The sequence below is a fragment of the Salmo salar genome, chromosome 10 (assembly GCF_965601325.2).
Source record: "Salmo salar chromosome 10, fSalSal1, whole genome shotgun sequence".
Classification (NCBI taxonomy): Eukaryota; Metazoa; Chordata; class Actinopteri; order Salmoniformes; family Salmonidae; genus Salmo; species Salmo salar.
In genome coordinates, this window is record NC_138300.1 from 58,097,361 (window position 1) to 58,124,050 (window position 26,690).

The following is a 26,690-nucleotide window of genomic DNA, read 5'->3' on the forward strand; positions in this document are numbered from 1 at the left end:
AAGAAAAAAAAAGAAAAGTGGTGCGTGCATATGTATTCACCCCCTTTGCTATGAAGCCCCTAAATAAGATCTGGTGCAAACAATTACCTTCAGAAGTCACATAATTAGTTAAATAAAGTCCACCTGTGTGCAATCTAAGTGTCACATGATCTGTCACATGATCTCAGTATATATACACCTGTTCTGAAAAGCCCCATAGTCTGCAACATCACTAAGCAAAGGGCATCGCCAAGCAATCGGCACCATGATGAAGACCAAGGAGCTCTCCAAACAGGTCAGGGACAAAGTTGGGGAAAAGTACAGATCAGAGTTGGATTATAAAAAAATATCCGAAACTTTGAACATCCCACTGAGCACCATTAAATCCATTATTAAAAAATTGAAAGAATATGGCACCACAACAAACCTGCCAAGAGAGGGCCACCCTCCAAAACTCACGGACCAGGCAAGGAGAGCATTAATCAGAGAGGCAACAAAGAAATCAAAAATAACCCTGAAGGAGCTGCAGAGCTCCACAGCGGAGATTGGAGTATCTGTTCATAGGACCACTTTAAGCCGTACACTCCACAGAGCTGGGCTTTTTGGAAGAGTGGCCTGAAAAAAGCCATTGCTTAAAGAAAAAAATAAGCAAACAAGTTTGGTGTTCACCAAAGGCATGCGGGAGACTCCCCAAAAATATGGAAGAAGGTACTTTGGTCAGATGAGACTAAAATTGAGCTTTTTGGCCATCAAAGAAAACGCTATTTCTGGGGCAAACCCAACACCTCTCATCAACCCGAGAACAACTATGTTTTTCATCGGCAGGGACTGGGAAACTGGTCAGAATTGAAGGAATGATTGATGGTGCTAAATACAGGGATATTTCTGAGGGAAATCTGTTTCAGTCTTCCAGAGATTTGAGACTGGGATGGAGGTTCACCTTCCAGCTGAACAATGACCCTAAGCATACTGCTCAAGCAACACTCGAGTAGTTTAAGGGGAAACATTTAAATGTCTTGGAATGGCCTAGTCAAAGCCCAGACCTCAATCCAATTGAGAATCTGTGGTATGACTTAAAGATTGCTGTACACCAGCGGAACCCATCCAACTTGAAGGAGCTGGAGCAGTTTTGCCTTGAAGAATGAGCATAAATCCCAGTGGATTGATGTGCCAAGCTTGTAGAGACATACCCCAAGAGACTTGCAGCTGTAATTGCTGCAAAAGGTGTCTCTACAAGTATTGACTTTGGGGGGTGACTTTGTCTTATTTCTTGTTTCATAATTACAAATATTTTGAATTTTCAAAGTGGTAGGCATGTTGTGTAAATCAAATGATACACCCCCCCCCCCCCCCCAAAAAAAATAAGCTTTAATTCCAGGTTGTAAGACAACAAAACAAAATAGAAAAAATGCCAAGGGGGGTGAATACTTTTGCAAGCCACTGTATGGCTACTGAACTGGAAGCAGCAAGAATGATGACAGCGACACTTGCTATGTTTTGCATATAGGATATAGCATACATACCTTTTAGGAGACAAATAAATGGGTAATTAATACCAAGGCGCAACACTCGCCTTTTCCTTCTCAATGATGATACCATTTTTTTGATTGCTATTGGTTGAGTGCCTTCCACTTCTTTCCAGTATCAAACATTTATTTACAGACACTGTCGTAAATTACAGTCTAATCATATTTAAGTTAATTTCATATTTAAATTAACTGTCACGTGATTCTCCGCCCCATGTAGACACCCTACTTTACAGTATTTCAATGAGACCAGACGTACTAGGCACACTTGAACTACGACCCCAAACTAGGAGAGGAGAGAGGCTAATGAAGTTGACGCAGCGAATTCTGTCTGAATAATGCAGAAGAAAAAGAGATGTCATTTTAATATAATAGGTAGGCTTAGGCTAACACATACAAAGCAGAAAGATGACCATTTCCAACTAACCTGCGGGAAAACAAAAATATTTCCATCCCAAAGTCGTCTGTCTGACTGCCCGCTGCATGATAAATGCCGACTGGAATGCAGCTCTCTATTTCATACAACACTTATGAAAAAAAACATACATTTCACTTTCTGGCTAATGGTGCCTGGTATTCTAATTCAGAACTAATCTCTTTCCTGATATTAGAACCATTCTGTTCCCCCTCTTCTCCCAGCAGTCATTGGTTAAATCCCTCTTCTCCAGGCAGTCATTGGTTAAATCCCTCTTCCCCCAGCAGTCATTGGTTAAATCCCTCTTCTCCCAGCATTCATTGGTTAAATCCCTCTTCTCCCAGCAGTCATTGGTTAAATCCCTCTTCTCCCAGAGGTCATTGGCTAAATCCCCCTTCTCCCAGCAGTCATTGGTTAAATCCCTCTTCTCCCAGCAGTCATTGGTTAAATCCCTCTTCTCCCAGCAGTCATTGGTTAAATCCCTCTTCTCCCAGCAGTCATTGGTTAAATCCCTCTTCTCCCAGCAGTCATTGGTTAAATCCCTCTTCTCCCGGCAGTCATTGGTTAAATCCCTCTTCTCCTGGCAGTCATTGGTTAAATCCCTCTTCTGCCGGCAGTCATTGGTTAAATCCCTCTTCTCCCAGCAGTCATTGGTTAAATCCCTCTTCTCCCAGAAGTCATTGGTTAAATCCCCCTTCTCCCAGCAGTCATTGGTTAAATCCCCCTTCTCCCAGCAGTCATTGGTTAAATCCCTCTTCTCCAGGCAGTCATTGGTTAAATCCCTCTTCCCCCAGCAGTCATTGGTTAAATCCCTCTTCTCCAGGCAGTAATTGGTTAAATCCCTATTCTCCCAGCAGTCATTGGTTAAATCCCTCTTCCCCCAGCAGTCATTGGTTAAATCCCTCTTCTCCCAGCAGTCATTGGTTAAATCCCTCTTCTCCAGGCAGTCATTGGTTAAATACCTCTTCTCCCAGCAGTCATTGGTTAAATCCCTCTTCTCCAGGCAGTAATTGGATAAATCCATCTTCTCCCACCAGTCATTGGTTAAATCCCTCTTCTCCCGGCAGTCATTGGTTAAATCCCTCTTCTCCCAGCAGTCATTGGTTAATAAATCCCTCTTCCCCCAGCAGTCCTTGGTTAAATCCCTCTTCTCTCAGCAGTCATTGGTTAATAAATCCCTCTTCTCCAGGCAGTAATTGGTTAAATCCCTCTTCTCCCAGCAGTCATTGGTTAAATCCCTCTTCCCCCAGCAGTCATTGGTTAAATCCCTCTTCTCCAGGCAGTCATTGGTTAAATCCCTCTTCTCCCAGCAGTCATTGGTTAAATCCCTCTTCCCCCAGCAGTCATTGGTTAAATCCCTCTTCTCCCAGCAGTCATTGGTTAAATCCCTCTTCTCCAGGCAGTAATTGGATAAATCCCTCTTCTCCCGGCAGTAATTGGTTGATTTCCTCTTCTCCCAGCAGTCATTGGTTGATTTCCTCTTTTTCTGGCAGTAATTGGTTAAATCCCTCTTCTCCAGGCAGTAATTGGATAAATCCATCTTCTCCCAGCAGTCATTGGTTAAATCCCTCTTCTCCCGGCAGTCATTGGTTAAATCCCTCTTCTCCCAGCAGTCATTGGTTAATAAATCCCTCTTCCCCCAGCAGTCATTGGTTAAATCCCTCTTCTCCAGGCAGTAATTGGTTAAATCCCTCTTCCCCCAGCAGTCATTGGTTAAATCCCTCTTCCCCCAGCAGTCATTGGTTAAATCCCTCTTCTCCAGGCAGTCATTGGTTAAATCCCTCTTCTCCCAGCAGTCATTGGTTAAATCCCTCTTCTCCCAGCAGTCATTGGTTAAATCCCTCTTCTCCAGGCAGTAATTGGATAAATCCCTCTTCTCCCGGCAGTAATTGGTTGATTTCCTCTTCTCCCAGCAGTCATTGGTTGATTTCCTCTTTTCCTGGCAGTAATTGGTTAAATCCCTCTTCTCCCAGCAGTCATTGGTTAAATCCCTCTTCCCCCAGCAGTCATTGGTTGCTTACCTCTTCCCCCAGCAGTCATTGGTTGATTACCTCTTCCCCCACCAGTCATTGGTTGATTACCTCTTCCCCAGGCAGTCATTGGTTGATTACCTCTTCCCCTAACAGTCATTGGTTGAGAGGCCATGCAGGATCCGGAAGCTGGGGTTTCTTTAACGATGATGTGTGATTGGTTAATAATGAAAGAGTTCTGAATTATTTAGTCTGCATGGGGGTCTGTTTGTGCAGCGCAGCACAGTGCTTCTCTCTGTGTGTGGTATTCTATATATAACCCAGAGAGGATGCCTGGCTCTGCCATTCAAAATTAAAACAACAAACACCTCTGTGGCTTTGCTTTCAACAGGACTTTATCTAATATTGAGGAATGCCAACTGTTTGATCCTTTTTTCATCACGCTATTTAATTCATAGACTTCGTAATGCATCTCCTCCAGGTTTTCAACCCAATCTGACTAAAGAGCTTTCTTGATAGATGACCATCATCCTGGACTATGTTTTAGGTATTTCTTTATCTTTTTATGTGAACTAGAGACAATTAGGTTACAGTGAGAGTCTAGATGATCTGGCTGTGGGAGAATAGAGGAGAAGGAGCATATATTAAGTCCTGCTCCTAATGCCAGAGGAGCCTGAGTAAGTCTTACTGCCTGCTGCAGTGGCTGGCATCGCCAAGGTAATGGGATCGTGATCAAGCTGCTGGTGACCAGTTCTGTCAGAGTGGGCAGACCAGGCAGGGGGCACCCCGCTGGGCAGCAGCACTGGCCCCAATGCTGCAGGGCTCCCCCCGTCTCCAAGGCCCCAATGCTGCAGGGCTCCCCCCGTCTCCAAGGCCCCAATGCTGCAGGGTTCCCCCGTCTCCAAGGCCCCAATACTGCAGGGTTCCAACACTGCAAACTCAACTGGCTCCAAGCCTCAGCTCCAATACCACAGGCTCTAATACTGCAGGCTCTAATACTGCAGGCTCCAATACCACAGGCTCTAATACTGCAGGCTCTAATACTGCAGGCTCCAATACGGCAGGCTCCAATACTACAGGCTCTAATACTGCAGGCTCTAATACTGCAGGCTCTAATACTGCAGGCTCTAATACCGCAGACTCTAATACTGTAGGCTCTAATACTGCAGGCTCTAATACTACAGGCACTAATACTGCAGGCTCTAATACCACAAGCTCTAATACTGTAGGCTCCAATACAGCAGGCTCTAATACAGCAGGCTCTAATACTGCAGGCTCTAATACCGCAGGCTCTAATACTGTAGGCTCTAATACTGTAGGCTCTAATACTGAAGGCTCCAATACTACAGGCTCTAATACTGCAGGCTCTAATACCACAAGCTGTAATACTGCAGGCGCCAATACTGGCGGCCCCAATACTGGCGGCCCCAATACTGCAGGCTCTAATACCGCAGGCTCTAATACCGCAGGCTCTAATACCGCAGGCTCTAATACTGCAGGCTCCAATACTGCAGGCTCCAATACTGCAGGCTCCAATACTGCAGGCTCCAATACTGCAGGCTCCAATACTGCAGGCTACCAATACTGCAGGCTACCAATACAGCAGGCTTCTAATACTGTAGGCTCCAATACTGCAGGCTCCAATACTACAGGCCCAGAATACTGCAGGCTACCAATACTGCAGGCTCCAATACTGCAGGCTCCAATACTGCAGGCTCTAATACTGCAGGCTCTAATACTGCAGGCTCCAATACTGCAGGCTCCAATACTGCAGGCTCCAATGCTGCAGGCTCTAATACTGCATGCTCTAATACTGCAGGCTCTAATACTGCAGGCTCCAATACTCAGGCTCCAATACTGCAGGCCCCAATACTGCAGGCTCTTATACTGCAGGCTCTAATATTACAGGCCCCAATAGTACAGGCTCTAATACTGCAGGCTCTAATACTGCAGGCTCTAATACTGCAGGCTCCAATACTGCAGGCCCCAATACTGCAGGCTCTTATACTGCAGGCTCTAATAGTACAGGCCCCAATACTGCAGGCTCTAATACTGCAGGCTCTAATAGTACAGGCCCCAATAGTACAGGCTCTAATACTGCAGGCTCTAATACTGCAGGCTCTAATACTGCAGGCTCCAATACTGCAGGCCCCAATATTGCAGGCTCTTATACTGCAGGCTCTAATAGTACAGGCCCCAATAGTACAGGCTCTAATACTGCAGGCTCTAATACTGCAGGCTCCAATACTGCAGGCTCCAATACCGCAGGCTCTAATACTGCAGGCTCTAATAGTACAGTCCCCCCCCCCCCCCCCCCCCCCTGTCTTCGACGCTCCACACTGCAGGTTTAGTTATTAGGGAACAATATAAGACTAGTGGATTACTGTTAATTATTATTCTGGATGATCCCATTCCCATGTACAATACATTACACTGCCAGTGTATTATTCATCGCTTTCAGTGTTTGCTGGCATACAGAGCCATTTACACTGAGTTTACAAAACATTATGAACACCTGCTCTTTCCATGACATAGACTGACCAGGAGAATCCAGGTGAAATCTATGATCCCTTATTGATGTCACCTAAATCCACTTCAATCAGTGTAGATGAAGGGGAGGAGACAGGTTAAAGAAGGATTTTTGATGATCCCATCAGATATCCACTGTACTGGGTTCAGTCAGATATCTACTGTACTGAGTTCAGTCAGATATCTACTGTACTGGGTTCAGTCAGATATCTACTGTACTGGGTTCAGTCAGATATCTACTGTACTGGGTTCAGTCAGAAACCTACTGTACTGGGTTCAGTCAGATATCTACTGTACTGGGTTCAGTCAGGTATCTACTGTACTGGGTTCAGTCAGATATCTACTGTACTGGGTTCAGTCAGATATCTACTGTACTGGGTTCAGTCAGATACCTACTGTACTGGGTTCAGTCAGATATCTACTGTACTGGGTTCAGTCAGATATCTACTGTACTGGGTTCAGTCAGATATCTACTGTTCTGTACTGGGTTCAGTCAGATACCTACTGTACTGTACTGGATTCAGTCAGATATCTACTGTACAGTACTGGGTTCAGTCAGATATCTACTGTACCATTAACACTCCACAGTCCTCAAGGCCATTAACACTCAACAGTTCTCAAGGCCATTAACACTCCACAGTCCTCAAGGCCATTAACACTCCACAGTCCTCAAAACAATTAACACTCCACAGTCCTCAAAACAATTAACACAATTTCTTTCTAATTTCAGGCCACAATCGGAATAGACTTCCTTTCAAAAACGATGTACTTGGAAGACCGAACGGTAAGTAGCTCAATCAACAACAAAAAAAGAATGTAAATACAAAAAGTTAATTTGCTCATAATCCTCGGCTCTTTACTGCCAACACCAGGTCCACATCTTGTCCCTGTGAAATATCGTCACCTCAGTGTTAGATATACAGCTGTGTTAGGTATACAGGTGTGTTAGATATACAAGTGTGTCAAACATCACCTCAGTGTTAGATATACAGGTGTGTTAGATATACAGGTGTGTTAGATATACAGGTGTGTTAGATATACAGGTGTGTTAGATATACAGCTGTGTTAGATATACAGCTGTGTTAGATATACAGCTGTGTTAGAAATACAGCTGTGTTAGATATACAGGTGTGTCAAACATCACCTCAGTGTTAGATATACAGCTGTGTTAGATATACAGCTGTGTTAGATATACAAATGTGTTTGATATACAGGTGTGTTAGATGTACAGGTGTGTTAGATATACAGCTGTGTTAGATATTCAGGTGTGTTAGATATACAGTTGTGTTAGATATACAGGTGTGTTAGATATACAGCTGTGTTAGATATACAGCTGTGTTAGATATACAGCTGTGTTAGATATACAGGTGTGTTAGATATACAGGTGTGTTAGATATACAGGTGTGTTAGATGTTCAGGTGTGTTAGATATACAGCTGTGTTAGATATACAAGTGTGTTTGATATACAGGTGTGTTAGATATACAGGTGTGTTAGATATACAGGTGTGTTAGATATACAGGTGTGTTAGATGTACAGCTGTGTTAGATGTACAGGTGTGTTAGATATACAGGTGTGTTAGATATACAGGTGTGTTAGCTATACAGGTGTGTTAGATATACAGCTGTGTTAGATATACAGGTGTGTTAGATATACAAATGTGTTTGATATACAGGTGTGTTAGATATACAGGTGTGTTAGATATACGGGTGTGTTAGATATACGGGTGTGTTAGATATACGGGTGTGTTAGATATACGGGTGTGTTAGATATACGGGTGTGTTAGATGTACAGCTGTGTTAGATGTACAGGTGTGTTAGATATACAGGTGTGTTAGCTATACAGGTGTGTTAGATATACAGCTGTGTTAGATATACAGCTGTGTTAGATATACAAATGTGTTTGATATACAGGTGTGTTAGATATACAGGTGTGTTAGATATACGGGTGTGTTAGATATACGGGTGTGTTAGATATACGGGTGTGTTAGATATACGGGTGTGTTAGATATACAGCTGTGTTAGATATACATGTGTGTTAGATATACAGGTGTGTTAGATATACAGCTGTGTTAGATATACAGCTGTGTTAGATATACAGCTGTGTTAAATATACAGCTGTGTTAGATATACATGTGTGTTAGATATACAAATGTGTTAGATATACAGCTGTGTTAGATATACAGCTGTGTTAGATATACAGGTGTGTTAGATATACAGCTGTGTTAGATATACAGGTGTGTTAGATATACAGCTGTGTTAGATATACAGCTGTGTTAGATATACAGCTGTGTTAGATATACAGGTGTGTTAGATATACAGGTGTGTTAGATATACAGGTGTGTTAGATATACAGCTGTGTTAAATATACAGCTGTGTTAGATATACATGTGTGTTAGATATACAGCTGTGTTAGATATACAGCTGTGTTAGATATACAGCTGTGTTAGATATACAGCTGTGTTAGATATACATGTGTGTTAGATATACAGGTGTGTTAGATATACAGGTGTGTTAGATATACAGCTGTGTTAGATATACAGCTGTGTTAGATATACAAATGTGTTTGATATGTAAACTCAGCAAAAAAAGAAATGTTCTCTCACTGTCAACTGCATTTATTTTCAGCAGACTTAACATGTGTAATTATTTGTACGAACATAACAACATTCAACAACTTAGTCATAAACTGAACAAGTTCCACAGACATGTGACTGACAGAAATTGAATAATGTGTCCCTCAACAAAGGGGGGGGTCAAACTCAAAAGTAACAGTCAGTATCTGGTGTGTCCACCAGCTACGTTAAGTACTGCAGTGCATCTCTTCCTCATGAACTGCACCAGATTTGCCAGTTCTTGCTGTGAGATGTTACCCCACTCTTCCACCAAGGCACCTGCAAGTTCCCGGACATTTCTGGGGGGAATGGCCCTAGCCCTCACCCTCCGATCCAACAGGTCCCAGACGTGCTCAATGGGATTGAGATCCGGGCTCTTCGCTGGCCATGGCAGAATACTGACATTCCTGTCTTGCAGGAAATCACGCACAGAACGAGCAGTATGGCTGGTGCCATTGTCATGCTGGAGGGTCATGTCAGGATGAGCCTGCAGGAAGGGTACCACATGAGGGAGGAGGATGTCTTCCCTGTAACGCACAGCGTTGAGATTGCCTGCAATGACAACAAGCTCAGTCCGATGATGCTGTGACACACCGCCCCAGACCATGACAGACCCTCCACCTCCAAAGCGATCCCGCTCCAGAATACAGGCCTCGGTGTAACGCTCATTCCTTCAACGATAAACGCGAATCCGACCATCACCCCTGGTGAGACAAAACCGCGACTAGTCAGAGAAGAGCACTTTTTGCCAGTCCTGTCTAGTCCAGCGACGGTGGGTTTGTGCCCATAGGCGACGTTGTTGCCAGTGATGTCTGGGGAGGACCTGCCTTACAACAGGCCTACAAGCCCTCAGTCCAGCCTCTCTCAGCCTATTGCAGACAGTCTGAGCACTGATGGAGGGATTGTGCGTTCCTGGTGTAACTCGGGCAGTTGTTGTGTGCAGGTGTGATGTTCGGATGTACCGATCCTGTGCAGGTGTTGTTACACGTGGTCTGCCACTGCGAGGACGATCAGCTGTCCGTCCTGTCTCCCTGTAGCTCTGTCTTAGCGTCTCACAGTACAGACATTTAAATGTATTGCCCTGGCCACATCTGTAGTCCTCATGCCTCCTTGCAGCATGCCTAAGGCACGTTCACACAGATCAGCAGGGACCCTGGGCATCTTTCTTTTGGTGTTTTTCAATAGAAAGGCCTCTTTAGTGTCCTAAGTTTTCATAACTGTGACCTTAATTGCCTACCGTCTGTAAGCTGTTAGTGTCTTAATTAACGACCGTTCCACAGGTGCATGTTCATTAATTGTTTATGGTTCATTGAACAAGCATGGGAAACAGTGTTTAAACCCTTTACAATGCAGATCTGTGAAGTTAATTGGATTTTTATCAATTATCTTTGAAAGACAGGGTCCTGAAAAAAGGGACTTTATTTTTTTTTTGCTGAGTTTAGGTGTCCCAAATGGCATCCTATTCCCCAAATGGCTCAGTAGTGCACTAGATAGGGAATAGGATGCCATTTAGGATGGAGAACCACGGTTTGTGGATCTTAAACCCTTAATTTATACAGTGATTGGTCCTCACACACACACACACACACGCACACACGCACACACGCACACGCACACACATCAATTGAAGTAGGCCTGACATTGATGTGATGTTCACGGCATAAGAAATGTAAATTTATTCAATGTAACGTGTGTACGTCTGTCTGTGCTGAATCTTGGCACGTATTTTACATACCCTGACATTGAGAAGGTGTCAATGGGGATAAAGGGGCTTGAGTTTATGTTAATATACTTTTTGTTGGTACTACTGTGTGTGTGTGTGTGTGTGTGAGAGTGTCTACATTGGTTGCCTGTGTGTGTGTGAGTGTGTACACTATATGCGTTCCAGTGATGTACAATACGCCAGTGTGGACATGGTGAGTAATCTGACAGTGCTCAGCTGTGTCTCTCTGATCCCCAGGTGTGTCTCTCTGATCCCCAGGTGTGTCTCTCTGATCCCCAGGTGTGTCTCTGATCCCCAGGTGTGTCTCTCTGATCCCCAGGTGTGTCTCTCTGATCCCGAGGTGTCTCTCTGATCCCCAGGTGTGTCTCTGATCCCCAGGTGTGTCTCTCTGATCCCCAGGTGTGTCTCTCTGATCCTCAGGTGTGTCTCTCTGATCCCCAGGTGTGTCTCTCTGATCCCCAGGTGTGTCTCTGATCCCCAGGTGTGTCTCTCTGATCCCCAGGTGTGTCTCTCTGATCCCCAGGTGTCTCTCTGATCCCCAGGTGTGTCTCTGATCCCCAGGTGTGTCTCTCTGATCCCCAGGTGTGTCTCTCTGATCCCCAGGTGTGTCTCTCTGATCCCCAGGTGTGTCTCTCTGATCCCCAGGGGTGTCTCTCTGATCCCCAGGTGTGTCTCTCTGATCCCCTGGTGTGTCTCTCTGATCCCCAGGTGTCTCTCTGATCCCCAGGTGTGTCTCTCTGATCCCCTGGTGTGTCTCTCTGATCCCCAGGTGTCTTCCTGATCCCCAGGTGTGTCTTTCTGATCCCCAGGTGTGTCTCTGATCCCCAGGTGTCTCTCTGATCCCCAGGTGTGTCTTTCTGATCCCCAGGGGTGTCTCTCTGATCCCCAGGGGTGTCTCTCTGATCCCCAGGTGTGTCTCTCTGATCCCCAGGTGTGTCTTTCTGATCCCCTGGTGTGTCTTTCTGATCCCCTGGTGTGTCTTTCTGATCCCCAGGGGTGTGTCTCTCTGATCCCCAGGTGTCTCTCTGATCCCCAGGTGTGTCTCTCTGATCCCCAGGTGTGTCTCTCTGATCCCCAGGTGTGTCTCTCTGATCCCCAGGTGTGTCTCTCTGATCCCCAGGTGTGTCTCTCTGATCCCCTGGTGTGTCTTTCTGATCCCCTGGTGTGTCTCTCTGATCCCCAGGTGTGTCTCTCTGATCCCCAGGTGTGTCTCTCTGATCCCCAGGTGTGTCTCTCTGATCCCCAGGTGTGTCTCTCTGATCCCCAGGTGTGTCTCTCTGATCCCCAGGTGTGTCTCTCTGATCCCCAGGGGTGTCTCTCTGATCCCCAGCGGTGTCTCTCTGATCCCCAGGTGTGTCTATCTGATCCCCTGGTGTGTCTCTCTGATCCCCTGGTGTGTCTCTCTGATCCCCAGGGGTGTCTCTCTGATCCCCAGGTGTGGCTCTCTGATCCCCAGGTGTGTCTCTCTGATCCCCAGGTGTGTCTCTTTGATCCCCAGGGGTGTCTCTCTGATCCCCAGGGGTGTCTCTCTGATCCCCAGGGGTGTCTCTCTGATCCCCAGGGGTGTCTCTCTGATCCCCAGGTGTCTCTCTGATCCCCTGGTGTGTCTCTCTGATCCCCAGGTGTCTTCCTGATCCCCAGGTGTGTCTTTCTGATCCCCAGGTGTGTCTCTGATCCCCAGGTGTCTCTCTTATCCCCAGGTGTGTCTTTCTGATCCCCAGGGGTGTCTCTCTGATCCACAGGTGTGTCTCTCTGATCCCCAGGTGTGTCTTTCTGATCCCCTGGTGTGTCTTTCTGATCCCCTGGTGTGTCTTTCTGATCCCCAGGGGTGTGTCTCTCTGATCCCCAGGTGTCTCTCTGATCCCCAGGTGTCTCTCTGATCCCCAGGTGTGTCTCTCTGATCCCCAGGTGTGTTTCTCTGATCCCCAGGTGTGTCTCTCTGATCCCCAGGTGTGTCTCTCTGATCCCCAGGTGTGTCTCTCTGATCCCCAGGTGTGTCTCTCTGATCCCCTGGTGTGTCTTTCTGATCCCCTGGTGTGTCTTTCTGATCCCCTGGTGTGTCTCTCTGATCCCCAGGGGTGTCTCTCTGATCCCCAGGGGTGTCTCTCTGATCCCCAGGTGTGTCTATCTGATCCCCTGGTGTGTCTCTCTGATCCCCTGGTGTGTCTCTCTGATCCCCAGGGGTGTCTCTCTGATCCCCAGGTGTGGCTCTCTGATCCCCAGGTGTGGCTCTCTGATCCCCAGGTGTGTCTCTTTGATCCCCAGGGGTGTCTCTCTGATCCCCAGGGGTGTCTCTCTGATCCCCAGGTGTGTCTCTCTGATCCCCAGGTGTGACTTTCTGATCCCCAGGTGTGTCTCTCTGATCCCCAGCGGTGTGTCTCTCTGATCCCCAGCGGTGTGTCTCTCTGATCCCCAGCGGTGTGTCTCTCTGATCCCCAGCGGTGTGTCTCTCTGATCCCCATGTGTGTCTCTCTGATCCCCAGGTGTGTCTCTCTGATCCCCAGGTGTGTCTCTCTGATCCCCAGGGGTGTCTCTCTGATCCCCAGGTGTGTCTCTCTGATCCCCAGGTGTGTCTCTCTGATCCCCAGGTGTGTCTCTCTGATCCCCAGGGGTGTCTCTCTGATCCCCAGGTGTGTCTCTCTGATCCCCAGGTGTGTCTCTCTGATCCCCAGGTGTGTCTCTCTGATCCCCAGGTGTCTCTCTGATCCCCAGGTGTGCCTCTCTGATCCCCAGGTGTGCCTCTCTGATCCCCAGGTGTGCCTCACTGATCCCCAGGTGTGCCTCTCTGATCCCCAGCTGTGCCTCTCTGATCCCCAGGTGTGTCTCTCTGATCCCCAGGTGAGGTTGCAGCTGTGGGACACGGCAGGACAGGAGCGCTTCAGGAGCCTCATACCCTCCTACATACGAGACTCTACTGTGGCCGTGGTGGTTTATGATATTACAAGTGAGTGGGGATCACTCGCGCACACACACACACACACACACACACACACACACATTGAATGCTGTCATGATGATGGGAATCAGGACACCGTGGACACACCGTTATACAGCCATACATGATATTCCTCCATAGTGTTCCTTTATGTAAGCAGCAGCACTAGAACCATGTAAATCAGTCTATGACCATGTAAATCAGTCTAGGACCATGTAATTCAGTCTAGGACCATGTAAATCAGTCTAGGACCATGTAAATCTGTCTATGACCATGTAAATCAGTCTATGACCATGTAAATCAGTCTAGCACCATGTAAATCAGTCTATGACCATGTAAATAAGTCTATGACCATGTAAATCAGTCTAGCACCATGTAAATCAGTCTATGACCATGTAAATAAGTCTATGACCATGTAAATCAGTCTAGCACCATGTAAATCAGTCTATGACCATGTAAACCAGTCTAGAACCATGTAAATCAGTCTAGAACCATGTAAATCAGTCTATGACCATGTAAATCAGTCTATAACCAGTCTATGACCATGTAAATCAGTCTAGACCCATGTAAATCAGTCTATAATCAGTCTATAACATGTAAATCAGTCTAGAACCATGTAAATCAGTCTATCAAATCAAATCAAATTTATTTTTATATAGCCCTTCGTACATCAGCTGATATTCTCAAAGTGCTGTACAGAAACCCAGCCTAAAACCCCAAACAGCAAGCAATGCATGTGAAAGAAGCACGGTGGCTAGGAAAAACTCCCTAGGAAAAACTCCCTAGAAAGGCCAAAAACCTAGGAAGAAACCTAGAGAGGAACCAGGCTATGAGGGGTGGCCAGTCCTCTTCTGGCTGTGCAGGGTGGATATTATAACAGAACATGGTCAAAATGTTAAAATGTTAAAATGTTCATAAATGACCAGCATGGTCAAATAATAATAATCATAGTAGTTGTCGAGGGTGCAACAAGCACGTCCGGTGAACATGTCAGGGTTCCATAGCCGCAGGCAGAACAGTTGAAACTGGAGCAGCAGCACGGCCAGGTGGACTGGGGACAGCAAGGAGTCATCATACCAGGTAGTCCTGAGGCATGGTCCTAGGGCTCAGGTCCTCCGAGAGAAAGACAGAAAGAGAGAAAGAGAGAATTAGAGAGAGCATATTTAAATTCACACAGGACACCGGATAAGACAAGAGAAATACTCCAGATGTAACAGACTGACCCTAGCCCCCCGACACATAAACTACTGCAGCATAAATACTGGAGGCTGAGACAGGAGGGATCAGAAGACAATGTGGCCCCATCCGATGATACCCCCGGACAGGGCCAAACAGGCAGGATATAACCCCACCCACTTTGCCAAAGCACAGCCCCCACACCACTAGAGGGATGTCTCCAACCACCAACTTACCGTCCTAAGACAAGGCCGAGTATAGCCCACAACGATCTCCGCCATGGCACAACCCAAGGGGGGGGCGCCAACCCAGACAGGAAGACCACGTCAGTGACTCAACCCACTCAAGTGACGCACCCCTCCTATGACCATGTAAATCAGTCTATGACCATGTAAATCAGTCTAGAACCATGTAAATCAGTCTATAACATATAAGTCAGTCTATAACCATGTAAATCAGTCTATAATCAGTCTATAACATATGTCAGTCTATGACCATGTAAATCAGTCTAGAACATATAAGTCAGTCTATGACCATGTAAATCAGTTTATGACCATGTAAGTCAGTCTATATTCAGTCTATAACCATGTAAGTCAGTCTATAACCATGTAAATCAGTCTATATTCCGTCTATAACCATGTAAGTCAGTCTATAACCATGTAAATCAGTCTATAACCATGTAAATCAGTCTATATTCAGTCTATAACATATACGTCCGTCTATGACCATGTAAGTCAGTCTATGACCATGTAAATCAGTCGTTAACCATGCACATCAGTCTGTAACCATGTAAAGTCTATAATCAGTCTATAACCATGTAAGTCATTCTATAACCATGTAAATAAATCTATAACCATGTAAATCAGTCTATAACCTTGCAAGTCAGTCTATAACCATGTAAGTCAGTCTATAACCATGCAAGTCAGTCTATAACCATGTAAATAAGTCTATAACCATGTAAATCAGTCTATAACCATGTTAAAGTTTATAATCAGTCTATAACCATGTAAGTCATTCTATAATCATGTTAAAGTCTATAATCAGTCTATAACAGGGGTGTCAAACTCATTTTAGCTCAGGGGCCACATGGAGGAAAATCTATTCCCAAGTGGGCCGGACCGGTAAAATCATGGTATATATAACTTAAAAACAACAACTTCAGATTGTTTTCTTTGTTTTAATACGATCAACATAAAACATAAAGCTGGAGCCTGAGGATAGTGTGTCCACAATAGTACAAGCACAACATCACTATTAATCATAAAACACCTCAAGTTTATTTGAAAATTCTAAAGAAAAAGAACACACAAACACACAATGCCTCAGTGATTCACAGAAGTATATCACAGATCACAGAACTATATCAGGGTGTCTCATGCAGCACTTTAAGTGGGGTTGCATAGTTTATTTGACTCCTGATACCTGGCATCTTTTAGCTTTCACCAGCGCATCAATATCAGGCGTCACATCCTGAGTGGCAGCCAACTTCAGGATGTGATTCAAGTGCTTGTGCGTGAGCCTTGAGCGCAGCTTTGTTTTATTTATGCTCATTACAGAGAAAACTTGCTCACAAAGATATGTGGTTCCAAACATGCACAACAGTTTTGCAGCGAGGGCTGTCAAGTTGGTGTAACCTGGCAAGAGATTCTGATAAAATGTGTCCAAGCCAGCTGCGGCAAATTTTCCCTTCATATCCAAGTCACACTGCAAGTCTATTATTTCAAGTTGGATGCTGACGGGCAGATCAGAGGGATTCACGGTGAATGGCGAGCAAAAAACGTTGAAGTCTTTCTCCAGTTCACCAAAAATCTGAAAGCGTTGCTCAAACTCCCGTAACAGTCCCGTTATTTTATCTTTGAACCGCTTCATGTCTGCCACATGTTGGGTCGCGCACACATTTTTCAGACAGGGGAAGTGAGCTGCGTCTCCCACAATGACAGCTTCAACTTGAAAGAACGTATGCTATCATAATACTGCGTGACGACTTTGTTGCGCCCTTGCAGCTGTTTGTTCAAGTTATTCAGGTGCTCTGTAACATCCACCATAAATGCAAGTTCCTGCATCCATTCTGCGGAATGAAATTCTAACACTGGTTTGCCCTTTTCTTCCATGAACTGTTCAATTTCTTCTCGTAAATCAAAGAAACGCCTAAGCACAGCACCTCGGCTTAACCATCTTACCTCAGTGTGGTATGGCAGGCCATAGATGTGATCTTTCTCTCTGAGAAGGCTGTCAAACTGATGGTGATTCAGGCTTCTGGATCGGATGAAATTAACAGTTTGGATGACCACCTTCATGACGTTATCCATCTTTAATGACTTGCAACACAAAGCCTCCTGGTGCAAAATACAGTGAAAAGTCCAAAAATCACGTCCTCCATTTGCAGATTGCACTTTCTCTCTGAACTTTGTCACAACGCCTGATTTTTTCCCGACCATTGAGGGCGCACCATCTGTAGCCAGGCTGACAGCACGGGACCAGTCCACTCCGACCCTGTCCAGCGCGCCGACGAGTGCGGTGAAAATATCAGCTGCTGTCGTTGTATCTGTCAACGGTACCAACTCCACGAACTCCTCGGTGACGGTCAATGTGTCATCAACTCCGCGGATGAAAATGGCCAGTTGTGCAACATCTGTAATGTCCGTGCTTTCATCAATTGCAACTGAAAACCCAATAAATGACTTTACATTTTGCTTCAACTGGCTGTCCAAATCCACTGAAAGATCGGAAATCCTGTCTGCAACTGTGTTTCTTGTCAGGCTGATATTTGCAAAAGCCTGGTGCTTTTCAGGGCACACCATCTCCACTGCCTTCATCATGCTTTTACAAATTCACCCTCACTAAATGGTTTTGAAGCCACTGCGATTTCATTAGCAATGAGGTAGCTAGCTTTCACTGCAGCGTCACTGATGTCTCGGCTGTGAGTAAACACAGACTGCTGTTTCTTCAGACCCGCCAACAGTTCATTCACCTTCTCTCTTCTCCGCTGTCCTTGAAAGTTGTCATATTTGTCGGCATGAAGACTCACATAGTGGCGACGAAGGTTATACTCTTTCAGCACTGCAACATGCTGTGAACACACCAAACATACAGCTTTCCCATTCAATTCCGTGAATAAATAGAAGGATGACCATTTTTCTTGGAACACTCTGCACTCTGCGTCCACTTTTCTCTTTTTTGACAGAGACATATTGGGGCAATGAGGGTGCCAAAGCACATAATGTTAAAAGTAGAAGCCGTAATAAATATCGCGGGCAAAACAAAGTAGCTCATCCGGACTGGCTGCACTTGCTTGACCTAATTGCTCTGCTCCGGTATAAACAGTTTGCTTGCTTAACACAATTGCTATTGCGCCATCCAGTGGACGCAATTGGAACAGCAGTGTCTTTTATTGAAAAATTGCAGCAAATTTTTATACTTTACAAAATCATCTCGCGGGCCGGATTAAACCCCTTTGCGGGCCTGATCCGGCCCGCGGGCCGGACGTTTGACACCCCTGGTCTATAACCATGTTAGTCTATAATCAGTCTATAACCATGTTAAAGTCTATAATCAGTCTATAACCATGTAAGTCAGTCCCTGTAGATGGGAGTTCATCAGAGGCAGTGGTTTAATATGTTTGTGATGGAGTGGAGCCGGTCATATTTAAGACCACACACAAACACACAGACACACACACACGCACACACGCACACACAAACACATACACACACACACACACACACACACACACACACACACACACACACTCACACACACACACACACACACACACACACACACACACACACACACACACACACACACACACACACACACACACATACATACATACATCTGGTCATGTTAAAGACCCTCAGGAGATGAACAGTAAAGCTAATAGTTTAGGTATAATGGCTCCCTAACATGGTTCCCTAACATGGCTCCCTAACATGGTTCCCTAACATGGCTCCCTAACATGGCTCCCTAACATGGCTCCCTAACATGGCTCCCTTCATGGCTCCCTAACATGGTTCCCTAACATGGCTCCCTAACATGGCTCCCTTCATGGCTCCCTTCATGGTTCCCTTCGTGGCTCCCTTCATGGCTGCCTAACATGGTTCCCTTCATGGCTCCCTAACATGGCTCCCTAACATGGCTCCCTAACATGGTTCCCTTCATGGCTCCCTAACATGGCTCCCTTCATGGCTCCCTAACATGGCTCCCTAACATGGCTCCCTAACATGGCTACCTTCATGGTTCCCTAACATGGCTCGCTTCATGGCTCCCTAACATGGCTCCCTAACATGGCTCCCTAACGTGGCTCCCTTCATGGCTCCCTAACATGGCTCCCTAACATGGCTCCCTAACATGGTTCCCTAACATGGCTCCCTAACATGGTTCCCTAGCATGGCTCCCTAACATGGTTCCCTAACATGGCTCCCTAACACGGTTCCCTAACACGGCTCCCTAACATGGTTCCCTAACATGGCTCCCTAACATGGCTCCCTAACATGGCGCCCTTCATGGCTCCCTTTATGGCTCCCTAACATGGCTCCCTAACATGGTTCCCTTCATGGCTCCCTTCATGGTTCCCTTCATGGCTCCCTAACATGGCTCCCTAACATGGCTCCCTTCATGGCTTCCTAACATGGTTCCCTTCATGGCTCCCTAACATGGCTCCCTAACATGGCTCCCTAACATGGCTCCCTTAATGGCTCCCTAACATGGTTCCCTTCATGGCTCCCTAACATGTCTCCCTAACATGGCTCCCTAACATTGCTCCCCTCATGGCTCCCTTCATGGCTCCCTAACATGGCTCCCTAACATGGCTCCCTAAAATGGCTCCCTAACATGGCTCCCTTCATGGCTCCCTTCATGGCTCCCTTCATGGCTCCCTAACATGTCTCCCTAACATGTCTCCCTAACATGGCTCCCTAACATGGTTCCCTTCATGGCTCCCTAACATGGCTCCCTAACATGGCTCCCTTCATGGCTCCCTAACATGGCTCCCTAAAATGGCTCCCTAACATGGCTCCCTTCATGGCTCCCTTCATGGCTCCCTAACATGGTTCCCTTCATGGCTCCCTAACATGGCTCCTTAACATGGCTCCTTAACATGGCTCCCTAACATGGCTCCCTAACATGGTTGCCTAACATGGTTCCCTTCATGGCTCCCTAACATGGCTCCCTTCATAGCTCCCTAACATGGCTCCCTAACATGGCTCCCTAACATGGCTCCCTTCATGGCTCCCTAACATGGTTCCCTAACATGGCTCCCTAACATGGCTCCCGAACATGGTTTCCTTCATGGCTCCCTAACATGTCTCCCTAACATGGCTCGCTTCATGGCTCCCTAACATGGTTCCCTAACATGGCTCCCTAACATGGCTCCCTAACATGGCCCCCGAAAATGGTTTCCTTCATGGCTCCCTAACATGTCTCCCTAACATGGCTCCCTTCATGGCTCCCTAACATGGCTCCCTAACATGGTTCCCTTCATGGCTACCTTCATGGTTCCCTAACATGGCTCCCTTCATGGCTCCCTAACATGGCTCCCTAACATGGCTCCCTAACATGGCTACCTTCATGGTTCCCTAACATGGTTCCCTAACATGGCTCCCTAACATGGCTCCCTAACATGGCTCCCTTCATGGCTCCCTAACATGGCTCCCTAACATGGCTCCCTTCATGTCTCCCTTCATGGCTCCCTAACATGGCTCCCTAACATGGCTCCCTTCATGGTTCCCTAACATGGTTCCCTAACATGGCTCCCTTCATGGCTCCCTTCATGGCTCCCTAACATGGCTCCCTAACATGGCTCCCTAACATGGCTCCCTAACATGGCGCCCTTCATGGCTCCCTAACATGGCTCCCTAACATGGCTCCCTTCATGGCTCCCTTCATGGCTCCCTAACATGGCTCCCTAACATGGCTCCCTAACATGGCTCCCTAACATGGCTCCCTTCATGGTTCCCTAACATGGTTCCCTGGGTCAAGGTCAATAGGAATGGGTTAGGTCAAGGTCAATAGGAATGGGGTGGGTCAAGGTCAATAGGAATGGGGTGGGTCAAGGTCAATAGGAATGGGTTGGGTCAAGGTCAATAGGAATGGGGTGGGTCAAGGTCAATAGGAATGGGGTGGGTCAAGGTCAATAGGAATGGGGTGGGTCAAGGTCAATAGGAATGGGGTGGGTCAAGGTCAATAGGAATGGGGTGGGTCAAGGTCAATAGGAATGGGGTGGGTCAAGGTCAATAGGAATGGGGTGGGTCAAGGTCAATAGGAATGGGTTGGGTCAAGGTCAATAGGAATGGGTTGGGTCAAGGTCAATAGGAATGGGGTGGGTCAAGGTCAATAGGAATGGGTTGGGTCAAGGTCAATAGGAATGGGGTGGGTCAAGGTCAATAGGAATGGGTTGGGTCAAGGTCAATAGGAATGGGTTGGGTCAAGGTCAATAGGAATGGGGTGGGTCAAGGTCAATAGGAATGGGTTGGGTCAAGGTCAATAGGAATGGGTTAGGTCAAGGTCAATAGGAATGGGGTGGGTCAAGGTCAATAGGAATGGGTTGGGTCAAGGTCAATAGGAATGGGTTGGGTCAAGGTCAATAGGAATGGGGTGGGTCAAGGTCAATAGGAATGGGTTGGGTCAAGGTCAATAGGAATGGGTTGGGTCAAGGTCAATAGGAATGCTACCAAACCCACATTGAAAAGGTCGAACATTTTGATATTTTCATCTTATATCTGAGAGTGATATGCAAATTACATTTGTGAATATTGAAGTTATACATTGTGTCTGTATACAATGTATACACCACCATTCTTTGGCAATAGGCACGTTTAAACAATATCTGATATTCAGTCCACTTGAAATACTTTTTTTTTTTGCTTCTGCTATTCCTCAACAGATGTGAACTCCTTCCAGCAAACATCCAAATGGATCGATGACGTCAGAACAGAGAGAGGAAGTGATGTAATTATTATGCTGGTCGGCAACAAAACAGACTTGGGAGATAAGAGGTATGTGTAGTGTATCCGTAGACATATAATCAGAAGCCTTTTGCCTTTCATGCTGTGTTAAGAAGCAGGGGTCTTATTTATGGACCAGTGGGGGAGTGACGAGGCTTTTAGGTAGTGTGTTTCAGGCTTCAGCCACATTTAATTAAACATGAGACGTAGAGTAGTATGCCTCAGTTAGTCCGTCTCACTGCTTTCTATGTCCCCTCAGCATCCTGTCCAACAAACCCAGTGACACCGCTGCCAGGTAGAGTTACCAAGGCACCGTCACAGCCTTGCTAAACCACCACACACAAATCCTACATCTCAATTTTTTTATTTTATATTTTATATATATATATATATCTATATATATATATTTTTTTTTAATAATTTATCAGACGCACTTATCCAGAGCGATTTACAGTAGTTTTTTTAAAATATATTTTCGTACTGGTCCCCCTGTGGGAATTGAACCCACAACCTTGTCGTTACAAGCGCCGCTCTCTACCAACTGAGCCACACGAGACCAAATGGGCTCCCTCTTCCCTTTACAGTGCACTACATTTGACCAGAGGCCTATGGGTAAAAGTAAAGCACTATAAAGGGAATAAGGTGCTATTTGGGACGTAGACAAAACCCAACTTCACAGTGATGGTCAGCACCTCTAGCCAGGCACAGTAATAATAGCGTTTACAGGGTCGTTAAGATGGCAGGCACAGCTGGCGGAGGATAGGTTAAGATACACCTCCGCTTCCCGCTTCCGCTGCAGCCGATATTCCCACCGGCATGCTCACATCTCAGAACCAGAGGTTAAATCCCAAATAGAACCCTATTACTTACACAGTGCACTACTTTTGACCAAAACCCTGGTCAAAAGTAGTGCACTATATAGGGAATAAGGTGCCATTTGGAAAGCTCACCCAGTGTCTAATTGATCTAGGGGAGGCAGATAAAGTGCTGTGCAAGGCAGTTTCCTGAGTCAGATTGACTGGATCAGTCAATTAACATTCAAGGAAGGCGGCCATAACGGCAGATAAAGCTATGGGACAGGGATTAGATCAGGCTGTATTGCAGGGTTTAGATCAGGCTGTAGGACAGGGATTAGATCAGGCTGTATTACAGGGATTAGATCAGGCTGTATTGCAGGGATTAGATCAGGCTGTATTACAGGGATTAGATCAGGCTGTATTGCAGGGATTAGATCAGGCTGTAAAACAGGGATTAAATCCGGCTGTAGGACAGGGATTAGACCAGGCTGTAGGACAGGTTTTAGATCAGGCTGTAGGACAAGAATTAGACAAGGCTGTAAAACAGGGATTAGATCAGGCTGTAGGGACGGGATTAGATCAGGCTGTAGGGACGGGATTAGATCAGGCTGTAGGGACGGGATTAGATCAGGCTGTAGGACAGGTTTTAGATCAGGCTGTAGGACAAGAATTAGACATGGCTGTAAAACAGGGATTAGATCAGGCTGTAGGACAGGTTTTAGATCAGGCTGTAGGACAGGTTTTAGATCAGGCTGTAGGACAAGAATTAGACAAGGCTGTAAAACAGGGATTAGATCAGGCTGTAGGACAGGTTTTAGATCAGGCTGTAGGACAGGTTTTAGATCAGGCTGTAGGACAAGAATTAGACAAGGCTGTAAAACAGGGATTAGATCAGGCTGTAGGACAGGGTTTAGAGCAGCTAGCTACCATATGTGAGATTTTGATAAAAGCAAAAGGCTGTCTTGTAGACATGGTGCAGTGTGTTAAAACAGGGCTGTCTTGTAGACATGGTGCAGTGTGTTAAAACAGGGCTGTCTTGTAGACATGGTGCAGTGTGTTAAGACAGGGCTGTTTTATAGACATGGTGCAGTGTGTTAAGACAGGGCTGTCTTGTAGACATTGTGCAGTGTGTTAAGACAGGGCTGTCTTGTAGACATGATGCAGTGTGTTAAAACAGGGCTGTCTTGTAGACATGGTGCAGTGTGTTAAGACAGGGCTGTCTTATAGACATGGTGCAGTGTGTTAAGACAGGGCTGTCTTGTAGACATGGTGCAGTGTGTTAAGACAGGGCTGTCTTGTAGACATGGTGCAGTGTGTTAAGACAGGGCTGTCTTATAGACATGGTGCAGTGTGTTAAGACAGGGCTGTCTTGTAGACATGGTGCAGTGTGTTAAGACAGGGCTGTCTTGTAGACATGGTGCAGTGTGTTAAGACAGGGCTATCTTGTAGACATGGTGCAGTGTGTTAAGACAGGGCTGTCTTGTAGACATGGTGCAGTGTGTTAAGACAGGGCTGTCTTATAGACATGGTGCAGTGTGTTAAGACAGGGCTGTCTTGTAGACATGGTGCAGTGTGTTAAGACAGGGCTGTCTTGTAGACATGATGCAGTGTGTTAAGACAGGGCTATCTTGTAGACATGGTGCAGTGTGTTAAGACAGGGCTATCTTGTAGACATGGTGCAGTGTGTTAAGACAGGGGTGTCTTGTAGACATGATGCAGTGTGTTAAGACAGGGCTGTCTTGTAGACATGGTGCAGTGTGTTAAGACAGGGCTGTCTTGTAGACATATTGCAGTGTGTTAAGACAGGGCTGTCTTGTAGACATGGTGCAGTGTGTTAAGACATGGCTGTCTTGTAGACATGGTGCAGTGTGTTAAGACAGGGCTGTCTTGTAGACATATTGCAGTGTGTTAAGACAGGGCTGTCTTGTAGACATGGTGCAGTGTGTTAAGACAGGGCTGTCTTGTAGACATGATGCAGTGTGTTAAGACAGGGCTGTCTTGTAGACATGGTGCAGTGTGTTAAGACAGGGCTGTCTTGTAGACATGGTGCAGTGTGTTAAGACAGGGCTGTCTTGTAGACATGGTGTAGTGTGTCAAGGCCGGTGTGTAGACATGGTGCAATGTGTTAAGGATATTTTGGTATTTGTTTCACTTCTCCATTGCTGCATTGTTCCCAAAATGTTTTGTTAACCGTAACCCTAACCCATAATCTTAATCATTTTAGATAACCCTTCCCCTAACCCTAATCTTAACCCTTTAACCTGTCTCCTAAATTTAACCCTAATCCCTAGCCTAGCTAACGTTAGGCAGCTAGCCTTCTCCACACTGCTAGGACCTAATAATATCTCAGCCTTCTCCACACTGCTAGGACCTAATAATATCTCAGCCTTCTCCACACTGCTAGGACCTAATAATATCTCAGCCTTCTCCACACTGCTAGTACCTAATAATATCTCAGCCTTCTCCACACTGCTAGGACCTAATAATATCTCAGCCTTCTCCACACTGCTAGGACCTAATAATATCTCAGTCTTCTCCACACTGCTAGGACCTAATAATATCTCAGTCTTCTCCACACTGCTAGGACCTAATAATGTCTCAGTCTTCTCCACAACTACACTTCTGGTACCTAATAATATCTCAGCCTTCTCCACACTGCTAGGACCTAATAATATATCAGCCTTCTTCACACTGCTAGGACCTAATAATGTCTCAGCCTTCTCCACACTGCTAGGACCTAATAATATCTCAGCCTTCTCCACACTGCTAGGACCTAATAATGTATCAGCCTTCTCCACAACCACACTGCTAGGACCTAATAATATCTCAGCCTTCTCCACACTGCTATGACCTAATAATGTATCAGCCTTCTCCACAACCACACTGCTAGGCCCTAATAATATCTCAGCCTTCTCCACACTGCTATGACCTAATAATGTATCAGCCTTCTCCACACTGATAGGACCTAATAATATCTCAGCCTTCTCCACACTGCTAGGACCTAATAATATCTCAGCCTTCTCCACACTGCTAGGACCTAATAATGTATCAGCCTTCTCCACACTGCTAGGACCTAATAATATCTCAGCCTTCTCCACACTGCTAGGACCTAATAATATCTCAGCCTTCTCCACACTACTAGGACCTAATAATGTCTCAGCCTTCTCCACACTGCTAGGACCTAATACTGTATCAGCCTTCTCCACAACCACACTGCTAGGCCCTAATAATATCTCAGCCTTCTCCACACTGCTAGGACCTAATAATATCTCAGCCTTCTCCACACTGCTAGGACCTAATAATATCTCAGCCTTCTCCACACTGCTAGGACCTAATAATGTATCAGCCTTCTCCACACTGCTAGGACCTAATAATGTATCAGCCTTCTCCACACTGCTAGGACCTAATAATATCTCAGCCTTCTCCACACTGCTAGGACCTAATAATGTATCAGCCTTCTCCACACTGCTAGGACCTAATAATGTATCAGCCTTCTCCACACTGCTAGGACCTAATAATGTATCAGCCTTCTCCACACTGCTAGGACCTAATAATGCCTCAGCCTTCTCCACACTGCTAGGACCTAATAATGTCTCAGTCTTCTCCACACTGCTAGGACCTAATAATATCTCAGCCTTCTCCACACTGCTAGTACCTAATAATATATCAGCCTTCTCCACACTGCTAGGGCCTAATAATATCTCAGCCTTCTCCACACTGCTAGGACCTAATAATGTCTCAGCCTTCTCCACACTGATAGGACCTAATAATATCTCAGCCTTCTCCACACTGCTAGGGCCTAATAATGTTCATCCTGACTCGATCCTGTCCCAGTCCCTGCCACTGAAAAACATCCCCACAGCATGATGCTGCCACCACCATGCTTCACTGTAGGGATGGTGCCAGGTTTCCTCCAGACATGATGCTTGGCATTCAGGACAAAGGGTTCAATCTTGGTTTCATCAGACCAGAGAATCTTGTTTCTCATGGTCTGAGAATCTTTAGGTGCCTTTTGGCGAACTCCAAGCGGGCTGTCATGTGCCTTTTACTGAGGAGTGGCTTCCGTCTGGCCACTCTACCATAA

At 46.0% G+C, this 26,690-nt stretch overlaps 1 protein-coding gene across 2 annotated transcripts in view; it reads left to right on the top strand.

Annotated features, from left to right (window-relative positions):
• The window catches only part of LOC106560618 (ras-related protein Rab-6B), a 180,750-nt gene that overhangs the window by 87,894 nt on the left and 66,166 nt on the right, over positions 1-26,690 (top strand). For both annotated transcript variants that reach the window (XM_045687974.2, XM_082957104.1), the window contains exons 3-5: positions 7,150-7,203; positions 13,593-13,698; positions 21,749-21,860. In XM_045687974.2, the coding sequence (XP_045543930.1) occupies positions 7,150-7,203; positions 13,593-13,698; positions 21,749-21,860 (272 nt within the window). The remainder of the gene's footprint in view (positions 1-7,149; positions 7,204-13,592; positions 13,699-21,748; positions 21,861-26,690) is intronic.